The sequence below is a fragment of the Brassica oleracea genome, chromosome C3, assembly GCF_000695525.1.
Source record: "Brassica oleracea var. oleracea cultivar TO1000 chromosome C3, BOL, whole genome shotgun sequence".
NCBI classification, from domain to species: domain Eukaryota; kingdom Viridiplantae; phylum Streptophyta; class Magnoliopsida; order Brassicales; family Brassicaceae; genus Brassica; species Brassica oleracea.
The window spans coordinates 5,693,685-5,704,836 of NC_027750.1; the positions used below are offsets into that span (position 1 = coordinate 5,693,685).

Consider the following 11,152-nt stretch of genomic DNA (forward strand, 5'->3'; position numbering starts at 1 on the left):
TTCATATTTTACATTAATAACCATTGTTTTTATATATCGTCTACAATTCTCTAATTACGTCTATTTGTTCAATTTTTTATATGATATCGAATATTCATCGTAAATAGATGGTTTAAGATGCCAAAAAAATTATTTACTTAGTGAATAGAATACATCAAATATTACAAATACATTATTTAGTTAAATAAATAACCAAAAACCGAAAATTCAAATTCGCGCTGGCGCGCGGGTCATGGTCTAGTGAATGATTTATAATACATTGATGCCAACTATATGAAAGGAGGGATCGTGTTTAAGTTCTCTTACCGTGGATTATCTGTTTTTATCAAGAAAATTGATCTTCAAAAAGGCAAACACAAAATATGTTTCCACATAATATTTTGATTTTAGGGCATCTCCATTGATGGTAAAAAGAGAGTTTGAGGCATGAGTAAATCCATTTATCATGGATTCGCATCTTGTCGAAACCTAAGTTGTTATTGTTTGGCCATATGAAGGTGGAAATATGTTTTATGCTTCATTTAGCAAACATAGAACCGTGATACTCGTGGATACCAATCTTTTATGAAATTAGTTGGGTATCCCTGATTTACAAAAAGAACATATATATATATGATCAAAGAATCTGCCCGTGGAGCTGGATTCGAGAATCGCCTTGTCCATGGAATGCTTGTGTCTTCCATGTTTACTCGTATAATCTCTGCCCATTTCGTTAGTTCTCTAGCTTCTGTTTTCAATTATTGATCTTTAACATAATGTCTGATTATACCTGCTATGGAACTGGTTGGGTATTTGGCTCACACATTCCTGGATAACCAAAAAAAAGAAATATTTTATTTAAATTTGTGACAGAAGATTATAACTTGGAACTAACTGATCAAATCCTGTGGGATCATAGAAGAAAGTATTACAAGTTGTAGCAGCATCAAAAAAAGAGCATTTAAACCCAAATTTATTTCTGAGATTATTGGGCTTTTAGCCCATAACTTCTTTAGTCTAATATATATGAAAAATAAAAATTAAAGAAGTTTTCAAAATTAGCTTCATCGCCGTTTAAGATCTTCTTTGCCTCAGAGACTTATCCTTAAAAACCCTAATCTTCGACTTCGCAGTTAAGCCGGCGAATCTGAACTTTATTCCAAAGACTAAGAATGGCGGGAGCTAACAGTGGAACAAGGCGCCAGAAGCCGAACATACTGATCACGGGGACTCCCGGTACCGGCAAATCGACTACAGCTTCTGCTCTCGCCGAGGCCACGAACTTGAAGCATATCTGCGTCGGAGATCTCGTCAAAGAGAAGAGCTTGCACGACGGCTGGGACGATCAGTTCGAATCCCACGTCATCAACGAAGACTTGGTGAGTTTTCCATCGAATTTCTGTTTGTTTCTTCTTTGGCCCATTTATACAATTTCAAATTCAATTCGAATCTTATTTTAACTTTGGAATCTTTACATGTAATTCAAAGAAGAGTCTTTATTAAGCTGTATAATTGTTGTGTGTTTTGACTTTTGGATTCAGGTGGTTGATGAGCTTGAAGATGTAATGGAAGGAGGAGGTAACATTGTGGACTACCATGGCTGTGACTTTTTTCCTGAGCGGTGGTTTGATCTTGTTGTGGTGCTTCAGACTGAGAACTCCGTCTTGTATGACCGTTTAACCAGGAGGGGCTATTCGGGGACCAAGCTTAGTAACAACATTGAATGCGAGATCTTCCAAGTCATGCTTGAAGAAGCAAGTGATAGTTACAAGGAGGAGATTGTCACCGCCATGCAGAGTGACACCATCGAAGATATCTCTGACAATGTCGCGAGTTTGACGGAATGGATTGAATCATGGAGTCCCTGAGTTTCATTATTATTATCATAATAATGCATGTTTAATGGTTATAAACTTTTTGATTTTGGTAGTTTTTTTTTTTTTATGGATTCTGAATTGATGTCAGTTACAATTTATAAGCATCAGTTCACTTGTTGCGAGACCAGCTTTTATATATATGTTCCCTTTTGATACTTGATTAAAAAAGATAAAAGTTTTCCTCAAGTTACACATGTAAAAAAAGTCTGATGTATGTTCTGATGAATATATATAAATCTGGATCATACTGAACTTTCATAGTCAATGTGGTATATATTTGGTCTAAGTAGTGTGTAATTCAATTTAATTAAATCCAGAGCTCAAATAAAATAGGATTGAACTTGGAGAAGAGAGAAAAAGGCTGTGTCTTTTCTCTTACTTGTGAGGATTTTGATGTTTCTTGTGGTTATTATTTGTGAAATTTTTGATTATAAGATTTGCAGTTGATCCTATACTATTAGCACCTGGGATAATATTTCGGTAAAGTTTGTACCTTTTGACATTCAACGGCGTGCCTATAAGCTGCTCGACAAAATGACTCAACGAGAACAAGTTGCCACTGAAGAAGAGGAAGTAATAATAATACATGAAGTTTGTTTTTGTTTGGTTGTTCAGGTGAAACAATGCTGGCGAAGACATTTGTTCCGAGACATGTCCTTGTTTCGAGGTGTTTCTCATCAGTTAATTCAAAGACACTTAAGGTGGGAGATGTTTTAAGGGAAGCAAGAGTGTTTACAAGTGAAGATGTTAAGGGCTATGCTGAGGTGAGCCATGATTGGAATCCACTTCATTTTGATCAAGAATCTGCTCGTAAAGCCGGATTCGAGAATCCTCTTGTCCATGGGATGCTTGTGTCTTCTATGTTTCCTCATATCATCTCTTCCCATTTCGTAAGTTCTCTAGCTTTAGTTTTCATTTATCCATCATTTACATGCCCTAATAATGTGTGATCATACACATTGGAGGAACATGATTTGAGTCCTTTTGGTCTTGTTGCAGCCTGGAGCAGTTTATCTATCTCAAACTCTGCATTTTCGATCACCAGTTTACATAGGGGATGATATTCTCGGAATTGTACAAGCTGCAGCTTTAAGAGAAACCAAGAATAAGTACATGTAAGCTCATTTGTCAAAACCATTTAAATACAAAAAAAATTGAGTATGTTGTTATTCTATCATCATAACTAGATCTTCATTTCGCTTTGTTAGTGTCAAATTCTCAACCAAATGCATCAAGAAACACAGTGAACTTCTTGTTCTTGATGGTGATGCTACTGCAATCTTACCAAACCTCGAGATGCTACAACCAAGTCATTCGGAATGACAGGAAACAGACCTGACATCTGTAAGTTTCTATGTGTTTTCTCTCTCTCTTTTAATGACTACTCTGTTCTTGTTCTGTTTTGTTCTTTCATTTCTGCTGTCTTTGAAGACTATGGTCTGAAACTTGTGTAAGTTCTATTATTAGTGAATTAAGTTGCTATTATTGTAACCTTCTATGTTGTTTCAATCACGGTTTCACATTCAAATCGTTATTAACAAATCGAGAAAGTTGCTAAAAGCCTAAAACTGATATACACAAACCGATTACATTGTATTTGTCTGAAAAAAGTAAGAAAAGTTTTCACCTTCCATCTCCGTATGTGATTGTGTGCGTAACAAACATGGAGTTATGAGGCGAAGGAGGAGAGGCTGATGGTGCTAAAGAGCTTCTTGAAGTGAAGGCCGCTTCCATCAAAACCGGAATATAAACCCCAATCCCTGGAGAATCTGGTGAGAAGATGGGCAGTGGCAGATTCTGGTTTATGTATTGCACCACCTGTTCCATGTTTGGTCTTAATTCCGCAGCAACATTTGTGCAGAGCAATCCGAGTTTCAGAACCATATCAACTTCCTCTTCTGAGCATTCAAGTCCCAATCGTATATCTACAGCATCCAGCAGAGAATCACTTCTCCAGCAATCACAAACCCATTTGATCAAATGCCTTTCCTCAGATGGAACCTTGGTATCTAGTGGTCTCCTTCCACATGTTACTTCAAGCATGAAAGCACCAAACGCATAAACATCGGTTCTCGTAGAAGTTCCCATTGTTGTTAGCTCAGGTGCCATGTAACCCATTGTTCCTATAGCAGCCGTTGCGGGTAAGCTATCTCCGTAATCTTCAAACCTAGCCATTCCAAAATCTCCTAACCGTCCATTGAATTCAGAATCCAACATGACGTTTGAAGCTTTTATATCTCGGTGTAACACAACTTGGTTAGCTCCTGTGTGCAGGTAACTGAGAGCAGAGGCAATATCCTTCAAAATCACAAACCTTTGTTCCCATGAAAGAGGTGGTTTATCTCTGTGAAACAAGTACCGATCAAGACTTCCGTTAGACATATACTCAGAGACAAGAAGAAGCTCTCCTTTCCTTCTGCAGTATCCAAGAAGAGGAACCAAGTTTCTATGCTTCAAACTTCCCATAGTCACTACTTCAGCTACAAACTGTTTCATGCCTTGCCTTGCACTGTGGCACACTCTCTTTACCGCTATATCTCCAATGCGAGGCAGATTCCCTCTGTAAACTTCTCCAAAACCGCCTTTCCCTAAACGATGTTCAAAGCCTCTTGTTGCTTTGTATAGAGATTTATATGAAAACCGGTGTGGGCCATAGTGTTTCTCCCATGCTTCTTTGACTTCTGCATACTTCTTCCTCCTGTATAAGTGAACTCCTCCAAGAACAGCCAACAGTGTGAGTGATAGCAACACAAACAAAACAATGAGAAGTGGAGATGTTTGCTTTTGTGTGGCTCTTGGATGAGGAATCTGAGGAAGTTTTAACATGTCCAGTCTCTGCAACAGCTCTCTGCTTCTGCTGAAACTCCATCCTAAGATGTATTGGTAACTGACCAATGACCCTGTTGCTGCAGAGAATCCGAAGAACAGTTTGTGATCCAGGAAGATTTCAGTAAGATTGATGGATCTTGACAAGAGAGGATGGTTTGGCTTCTGGATTCTTAGAGGAGCCACTGTGACATTGAGTAAAGTTCTTTCATAATCCACCCATACCTGTAAAGGCTCTTCACTTAAGAGCTTCAGGCTCTTCCCTTTGGTGTTTGAATAGTAAGAAGCTGAAGCAGACTCTATAGACCTGAGGCTGTTGATGTCTATACCGACATGGTTCTTGTCTATATCATCAAACTCTGCGCTTTTAGCAGTATCAAGCTCAATAGCTAGAAGCTGATAAGATGGAGATCCGTTTGTTGAGATGTTGGAGAGCCCCATGTACTGTGTTGGATCTGCGTGTGTGAAATCCAAGGAGGAAGATACGACAAAGGCGATTCCATGGCCGCCTTCAGCTCCTGGTTTAGGCACAAGTGCGCACACAAAATGAGTTGAGAATGAGAAGTTCTTCTCAGATGAATCAAATGGATGCTTGAAGAAGGCATGACCCATTTGCTGTGTTGAGGCGTTGGTCAGCTGCAACAATCCATCTGGAGAGAGGATTTTTGCAGCTCCATCTAGATGAAGATCAGCTTGAGCTTGGAGAAAGCCGTTGTAGATGAAACCTGCTCCTTGTTTACGACCTAACAAGCAAATCAGGTGATTAAAGAAGATCAACAAGATCAGATGCAGTCCTTGAGTAGCCATTGCTGATGAATTAAAGAGACATATGATTTGGTTTATATGTTTCAATTTTAGATTAATTCTTCAAGACATGCATTCAAGGCCAATTATCTTTAGGAAATGCATTTCATATGGGCATTTTCTGAGTTGAAATTTACCAAATGAAATGGAACCATGACAGTTACCTTCAACCTTTATTATTATTATTTTTTTGTTACACTCCTTCAACCTTTATTTTATGTCATGTTGTTCATATAATTGTATGGTCTCCTGTCTGGTTCTAACAATGTCTAACTCAAATGACATTAGACACATGGCTTGGAGAATGAAGACAATCTATCATATTAAAAGTATAATGTTCATGCCGACCAAACCAAAGCTTGTTATTATGAAACGAGAGGTTATACATAGGAAATTAAGTTCATTATTCTCTGCAAAATAACTATTACAATAGTGTTAACAAACTAATAAAACATTTATCATCTGCCACATTCTTGTTTATTTGTTTGTGTAAATCAATACATAAGTCAAAGAAAATGGTAGAAAGACTTTAAATCAGACTTATCACCTTTCTTGTTTAAATGTTTGTTTATTCCTCATAGTTTGTACTGTTTGATCTTTGGTTTTGTATATCATTTTCTTTGATTATATACATTTGTTGGATGATACAAATGTCTTTTTGCACATGATATATCCTAACGAAAAGACTATTAAAATCCATGTAGTTGTAATAATAGCTTCGGAATAGTATTGTAAATGGATGTTATTATTAGAAGAATACTTTTTTCACACATTAGTCACGTTTGAACGGATGTGCGACTAGTTAAGTCCAAGTCAATAATGGCAAATTAAGAGATGTGTCTTGAAATGAACCAAGTCAATGACGGCAAAAAGATAATACTATGTTTTAAGATCTGGAAATCTTTCATTGAAATAATAGAACCCCTAAGGGTAACAAGTAAAGCATATCATAATTAAGTAAAAGCTTAACAAAATTATAACATTAAATGAGCCCAAGTTGAAACTATGCAGTGCTGCATTTGGTGTACCCAGAAACAGGTTTGTTTGTTTGTTTGTGTATTGGGATCAAATAGTTTAGTTAAGGATTAAACACCAATTTATATTTACAACCATCATTTCTAATATAAACTACAGAAACGACCGACATACAACTTGGCACATGTATGAATGAATGTCAGGGATCTATTATTACCGATTTGGCGTCTCTCCTAGGTGTGAGTGTTATCCTATAGTCACAGCACATGTGCTTAACACGTTCTCAGATACATGCAAATTAAAGCATTTAGAAGTTTTCCAATAACCATACATATTTTTCTAAAACAACCATTTACAAAGGGACAAACTGATTACATTCTTTGAATTCATTACTACAACATAGCGCACATAAACCAAAACAGCTTTCTACTGTTGGAACAATAGCCTGAGGAGAAATCTCATCTCATTGCTTGGTAACAGAGATAGCAAACATGTATATGGTAAACATTTACAAAGAGACAAACTGATTATACTGTGACAAGTGAGACAGATTAATAAAACAATCTTGAGACTAAGATCTGTTTGCTGATATGAATGTACATCATGGGTTTACCTCTGGCTGCTGATGCTGGTAAGATTGGACTCGAGATCTTCTGCGGGCGGTGTGACAGTAGTTTTGACACCAGATGAGAGAGTCTGAGTCTTAGGCTTCTCTGATTCTGAAACTATGTGGAGAGAGTTCTTCGTCTCTACCGTCTGTCCCCATGGCTGATATGTTCCCTGATAAGCGTAAGGTGAGTGGTTGGCCGAAGAAGAAGCTGACCAACTCCATGAAGCGGATGAGACAACAAGAGAAGCTGCATCAACCAGAACCGGAGCAAACGTGCCGATCCCCAAAGTATACGGTGAAAAATCCGGCAAAGGCATGTTTTCATTTAGGTACAAGACCACTTGTTCCATCGTTGGTCTGGACTCCGGCACGATATTTGAACACAGCAAACCGAGTTTCATAACCATCTCCACTTCCTCTGGTGAGAACTCATCTCCCATCCTCGGGTCGATAGCATTAAGCAGAGAATCCTTTTTCCAGCACTCACACACCCATTTGATCATATGTCGTTTCTCAACTTCCAGCTGCGGTTCCACAGGTCTCCTCCCACAGGTCACTTCAAGCATGAAAACACCAAAGGCGTAAACATCAGTTCCAGTAGAAGCTCCCATTGTGATCAACTCAGGCGCCATGTAACCAACGGTTCCCACTGCTGCCGTTGTGGCTGCACTCCCTCCGTGTTCATGAAACCTAGCCATGCCGAAATCCCCTAACCTACCGTTGAACTCTTCGTCCAACATTATGTTTGAAGCTTTGATATCTCGGTGCAGAACAACTTGGTCAGCACCTGTGTGCAAGTACCAGAGAGCAGACGCTATTCCCTTAACAACCACAAGTCTTTCTTTCCAAGAAAGAATCCGTTTCGCCTCATCAAACAAATGCTCGTCAAGACTACCGTTAGGCATGTACTCAGAGACAAGGAGAAGCTCTCGCTTTCTCCTGCAATAACCGAAAAGCGGAACGAGATTCCGATGTTTCAGACATCTCATGCTCACGACCTCAGCCACAAACTGCTTCACACCTTCATCACCGTTGTGGGAAACTCTCTTCACTGCTATTTCTCTTCCTTGAGGAAGTTTTCCTCTATAGACTTCACCAAAACCTCCTTTCCCAAGAAACTCATCCTTACTAAACCCCTTTGTCGCTTTGTACAAGGACTTGTAAGAGAACCGATGCGCATCAAACTCCTTCTCCCACGTTTCGGAAACTTCTGAAAACTTCTTCCTCCGTTGGAAATAAACTCCCGCAAGAACAGCCAACGCCACAACAGCAAGAAAGACAACAAGAAAAATAATCCACGGAGGTAGCTTCTTATGTGGAGCTTTAGGATGAACTGTAGGAAGAGGTTTGGGATGAGGAACTTGAGGAAGTTTCGAGATGTCTAGTCGATGCAATGATCCTCCTCCGCTAGTGCCGAAACTCCACCAAAGAATATAGTGATCACACACTGAGTTCCCCGTTGCAGCAGAGAACCCAACAAACAGTTTCGATATATTCGGAAATATATCTGAAAGGTTGATTGGATGTGACAAAACAGGCCGGCTTGGCTTCTCCACTTCAAGGGGTGCCAACGAGACATTGAGAACAGAGCCATCGTAATCCACCCAGACCTGTATAGGGTTTCCGGACAATAAGTTCAAGCTTACGTTTCTCCCTTTGGAATAGTAAGAAGCTGGAGCCACTGCGATAGATATAGGATCGTTCACATCGATACCAACGTGACCGCCAACGACTTTGATATCATTAAACTCCGGGTTCCAAATAGTGTCGAGCTCGACAGCGAGAGCGGGAGATCTTGACGCGTTGAAAGCCCCCAAGTATCTTGTTGACTCTGCGTAAGAGAAATCAGTAGAAGGAGATACTAAAAAGGTGAGGCCGTGCCCGGGTTCAACGCCTGGCTTAGCCACCAGAGCACAGACGAAATGAGTTGAGAAGGAACTGATCAACTGAATCGGTTTCTTGTGGAAAGCTCGGCCCATTTGATAATCTGAAGTGTTTGTCAGCTGCAGTAATCCACTGGGGAGAAGTACTTTTGCGGAAGCGTCTAGGTAAAGATTTTCTTGGGAGGTGAAGTTTTGATAGACGAAACTTGTCTCTTGTTGACTTGATAGAGAGATGAGATGGAGAGAAGTGATTATCAGGATCTGAAGCAAGTAACGAGCCATTGAAGATGATGAAACAGAGAGTCTGGATCTGATATGCATCTCATAACCTTGCAACCTTGAGAGAAAAAGTGAAGAAAAAAAGGATGTGAGGCTGTGAGTTAGGTTTCGGTGATCCAAAGCCTATTTAACTTTCTAATAGTATTTGTTTATTTAACCAAAGGAATCACCATTTTTTTTTTGGCTTTACAAACTGTCCTCCATTAACACGATGATATTAAAATATTCTATAAATAAAGCTTTACCGTGGTTTCCAAAAATTCTATTTGAGACAATTAATATTTTAACTTATAAGATATCAACCTCAGTCTAAATAGACAACGCAACGTCTAAATGGGGTACCATGGACCAAAATAATATAATGCGTGTAACAAACATATGAATGAATTAGTATATGTGTCGGAATAGATCGTGCACCAACTTTCATTGGATTTGTCTGCTACTTCTAGTCCTCTACTTGAAGACGATATCTTCTAAGGAAGCAGACAATTAAAACATCATATTTTAAACATGCACTTGACCTTTCAGACGCCTAATATAAAAAAAAAGCCAATGATATTTCAATTCAATTATGAGCCAGACCTAAGTTAAGAAGCCTAGGAATGGGTGGAATAATTATGACAACTAGGAATGGGTAGAAATTTTATATTTTAATTTAAATATTATTGTTCTTCTAATCAAAACTATTATTAGTATTAACATATTATTTTAATATTTTTATCCAGACTCTAATAAAGCAAATATAAAAATTGTTAATGCAATTTATTGTTTGATCATTACAAATGTCACATTTTAAATTTTGCAAATGTATCTTCTTCTTTCATGTACAGTATGTTTTTTTTTCAAAATACAAAGTATGAAACGTTTGACCATGTTTATCATAAATTTTATTCTTTTATATGTTTAGTTTTAATTTATATTTGATTGTTTAAATCTTATTAAGTTTGATTTGTTTATAATATGTTTTTAAAACATTAAAAAAAAGTAAAACATTTTTTTAGAAAGAAAAAAAGTTTAAACTCATTTTATATTTTAAAACAAAAAAATGAAACTATTATTTTTTAATGAAAATTCACATGTATTAAAACGATCGAAGTGACAATGACAAATTATTTTTTGAAAAGCCCAAAAAAAACCGAAAACCCTATAACCCTACAAAAGCTGGGCCGGGCTTTGAATTTTAGGTCCAAAATATTTCCGGACCGGACTGGCCCGGACCGAACTCAAATATTTACGTGTTTAGCGGATTTGGGCCGGCCCGTACCAGCCCGAATCGACCCCCTAGTTAGGTCCTACCTTGTCGACCTATAACTTTAGGATTTCCAAATTTAGCCCTAGAATACGTCCTCATATGAACAAACAACAAATCAAATCACTAAAGCTGAGATTCAAGAGAAGGGAACAGACAACCACTACAACATAATCCTCTTTTCTGCTACTCAGAATCCGCATGTCTTCTTTCATTGTTTGGTTATGTCGCAGTAGTACTAGTAGCCACACTAAGAGCAAAATAAGACTATTGAAACAGTTAGTTTTTTCAGACAACCTATATTCCACAGAGGTCTAATCCCCTATATATTAATGAGAAGCATTTGAAAAATTAGAACCTTAATTTTGTATTAATTAAAAAAAACTTCAAATCCTAGGTGGCACTCTAAATGCCTTATTCCAAAGAATTCTAGAGCATCTAATATAAAGTATAGTTTAATCTAATGGTGTCACATTATTTCATAATTATATAACACTAGAGAACATTATATTAATCTAAAATATAGGAAGTGTGTATTCTTTCCTTAAATAAAAGCTACGGAATTACCTAACATGATTTACATATATATGGCAATTAATGATTATGAATAATAAAGATTTGATAACAATTTTTGCATCCTTCTTCATTTTTGTTTAAATTTATATTATTA

The 11,152-nt window shown here is 37.6% G+C and overlaps 4 protein-coding genes across 5 annotated transcripts; 2 read left to right on the top strand and 2 right to left on the bottom strand.

Annotated features, from left to right (window-relative positions):
- Positions 1 to 1,053: 1,053 nt before the first annotated feature.
- On the top strand, positions 1,054 to 2,011 carry LOC106328329 (adenylate kinase isoenzyme 6 homolog). Its single transcript, XM_013766754.1, has 2 exons — positions 1,054 to 1,358; positions 1,521 to 2,011. Exons 1-2 carry the CDS (start codon positions 1,152 to 1,154, stop codon positions 1,845 to 1,847), a joined length of 534 nt encoding a protein of 177 aa, XP_013622208.1. The 5' UTR covers positions 1,054 to 1,151; the 3' UTR covers positions 1,848 to 2,011.
- Positions 2,012 to 2,113: 102 nt separating this feature from the next.
- Positions 2,114 to 3,311, top strand: LOC106328330 ((R)-specific enoyl-CoA hydratase-like). Of its 2 annotated transcripts, none has more exons than XM_013766756.1 (4): positions 2,114 to 2,336; positions 2,472 to 2,746; positions 2,856 to 2,971; positions 3,065 to 3,311. In XM_013766756.1, the coding sequence occupies exons 2-4, from the start codon at positions 2,480 to 2,482 to the stop codon at positions 3,177 to 3,179; spliced, it is 498 nt and encodes a 165-aa protein (XP_013622210.1). In that variant the 5' UTR covers positions 2,114 to 2,336; positions 2,472 to 2,479; the 3' UTR covers positions 3,180 to 3,311. The 2 variants fall into 2 exon arrangements, with proteins under 2 accessions (XP_013622210.1, XP_013622209.1); XM_013766755.1 differs by having other exon boundaries at positions 2,114 to 2,237; positions 3,065 to 3,310.
- A 101-nt stretch (positions 3,312 to 3,412) lies between these two features.
- Positions 3,413 to 5,588, bottom strand: LOC106328328 (putative L-type lectin-domain containing receptor kinase I.11). The gene has a single exon (XM_013766753.1). The coding sequence runs from the start codon at positions 5,487 to 5,489 to the stop codon at positions 3,480 to 3,482; it is 2,010 nt and encodes a 669-aa protein (XP_013622207.1). The 5' UTR covers positions 5,490 to 5,588; the 3' UTR covers positions 3,413 to 3,479.
- Positions 5,589 to 6,820: 1,232 nt separating this feature from the next.
- Positions 6,821 to 9,391, bottom strand: LOC106334833 (L-type lectin-domain containing receptor kinase I.9-like). Its single transcript, XM_013773208.1, has one exon. It carries the CDS (start codon positions 9,273 to 9,275, stop codon positions 7,071 to 7,073), a length of 2,205 nt encoding a protein of 734 aa, XP_013628662.1. The 5' UTR covers positions 9,276 to 9,391; the 3' UTR covers positions 6,821 to 7,070.
- Positions 9,392 to 11,152: the final 1,761 nt, after the last annotated feature.

Bases quoted from the DNA above. Each gene is read 5' to 3' on its own strand.
- LOC106328328 (XM_013766753.1), bottom strand. From the start codon at position 5,489: ATGGCTACTCAAGGACTGCATCTGATCTTGTTGATCTTCTTTAATCAC.
- LOC106328330 (XM_013766756.1), top strand. From the start codon at position 2,480: ATGCTGGCGAAGACATTTGTTCCGAGACATGTCCTTGTTTCGAGGTGT. The intron at 2,747-2,855 runs GTAAGTTCTCTA...GTCTTGTTGCAG, and splicing joins ATATCATCTCTTCCCATTTC to CCTGGAGCAGTTTATCTATC. The intron at 2,972-3,064 runs GTAAGCTCATTT...TCGCTTTGTTAG, and splicing joins GAAACCAAGAATAAGTACAT to TGTCAAATTCTCAACCAAAT.
- LOC106334833 (XM_013773208.1), bottom strand. From the start codon at position 9,275: ATGCATATCAGATCCAGACTCTCTGTTTCATCATCTTCAATGGCTCGT.
- LOC106328329 (XM_013766754.1), top strand. From the start codon at position 1,152: ATGGCGGGAGCTAACAGTGGAACAAGGCGCCAGAAGCCGAACATACTG. The intron at 1,359-1,520 runs GTGAGTTTTCCA...TTTTGGATTCAG, and splicing joins ACGTCATCAACGAAGACTTG to GTGGTTGATGAGCTTGAAGA.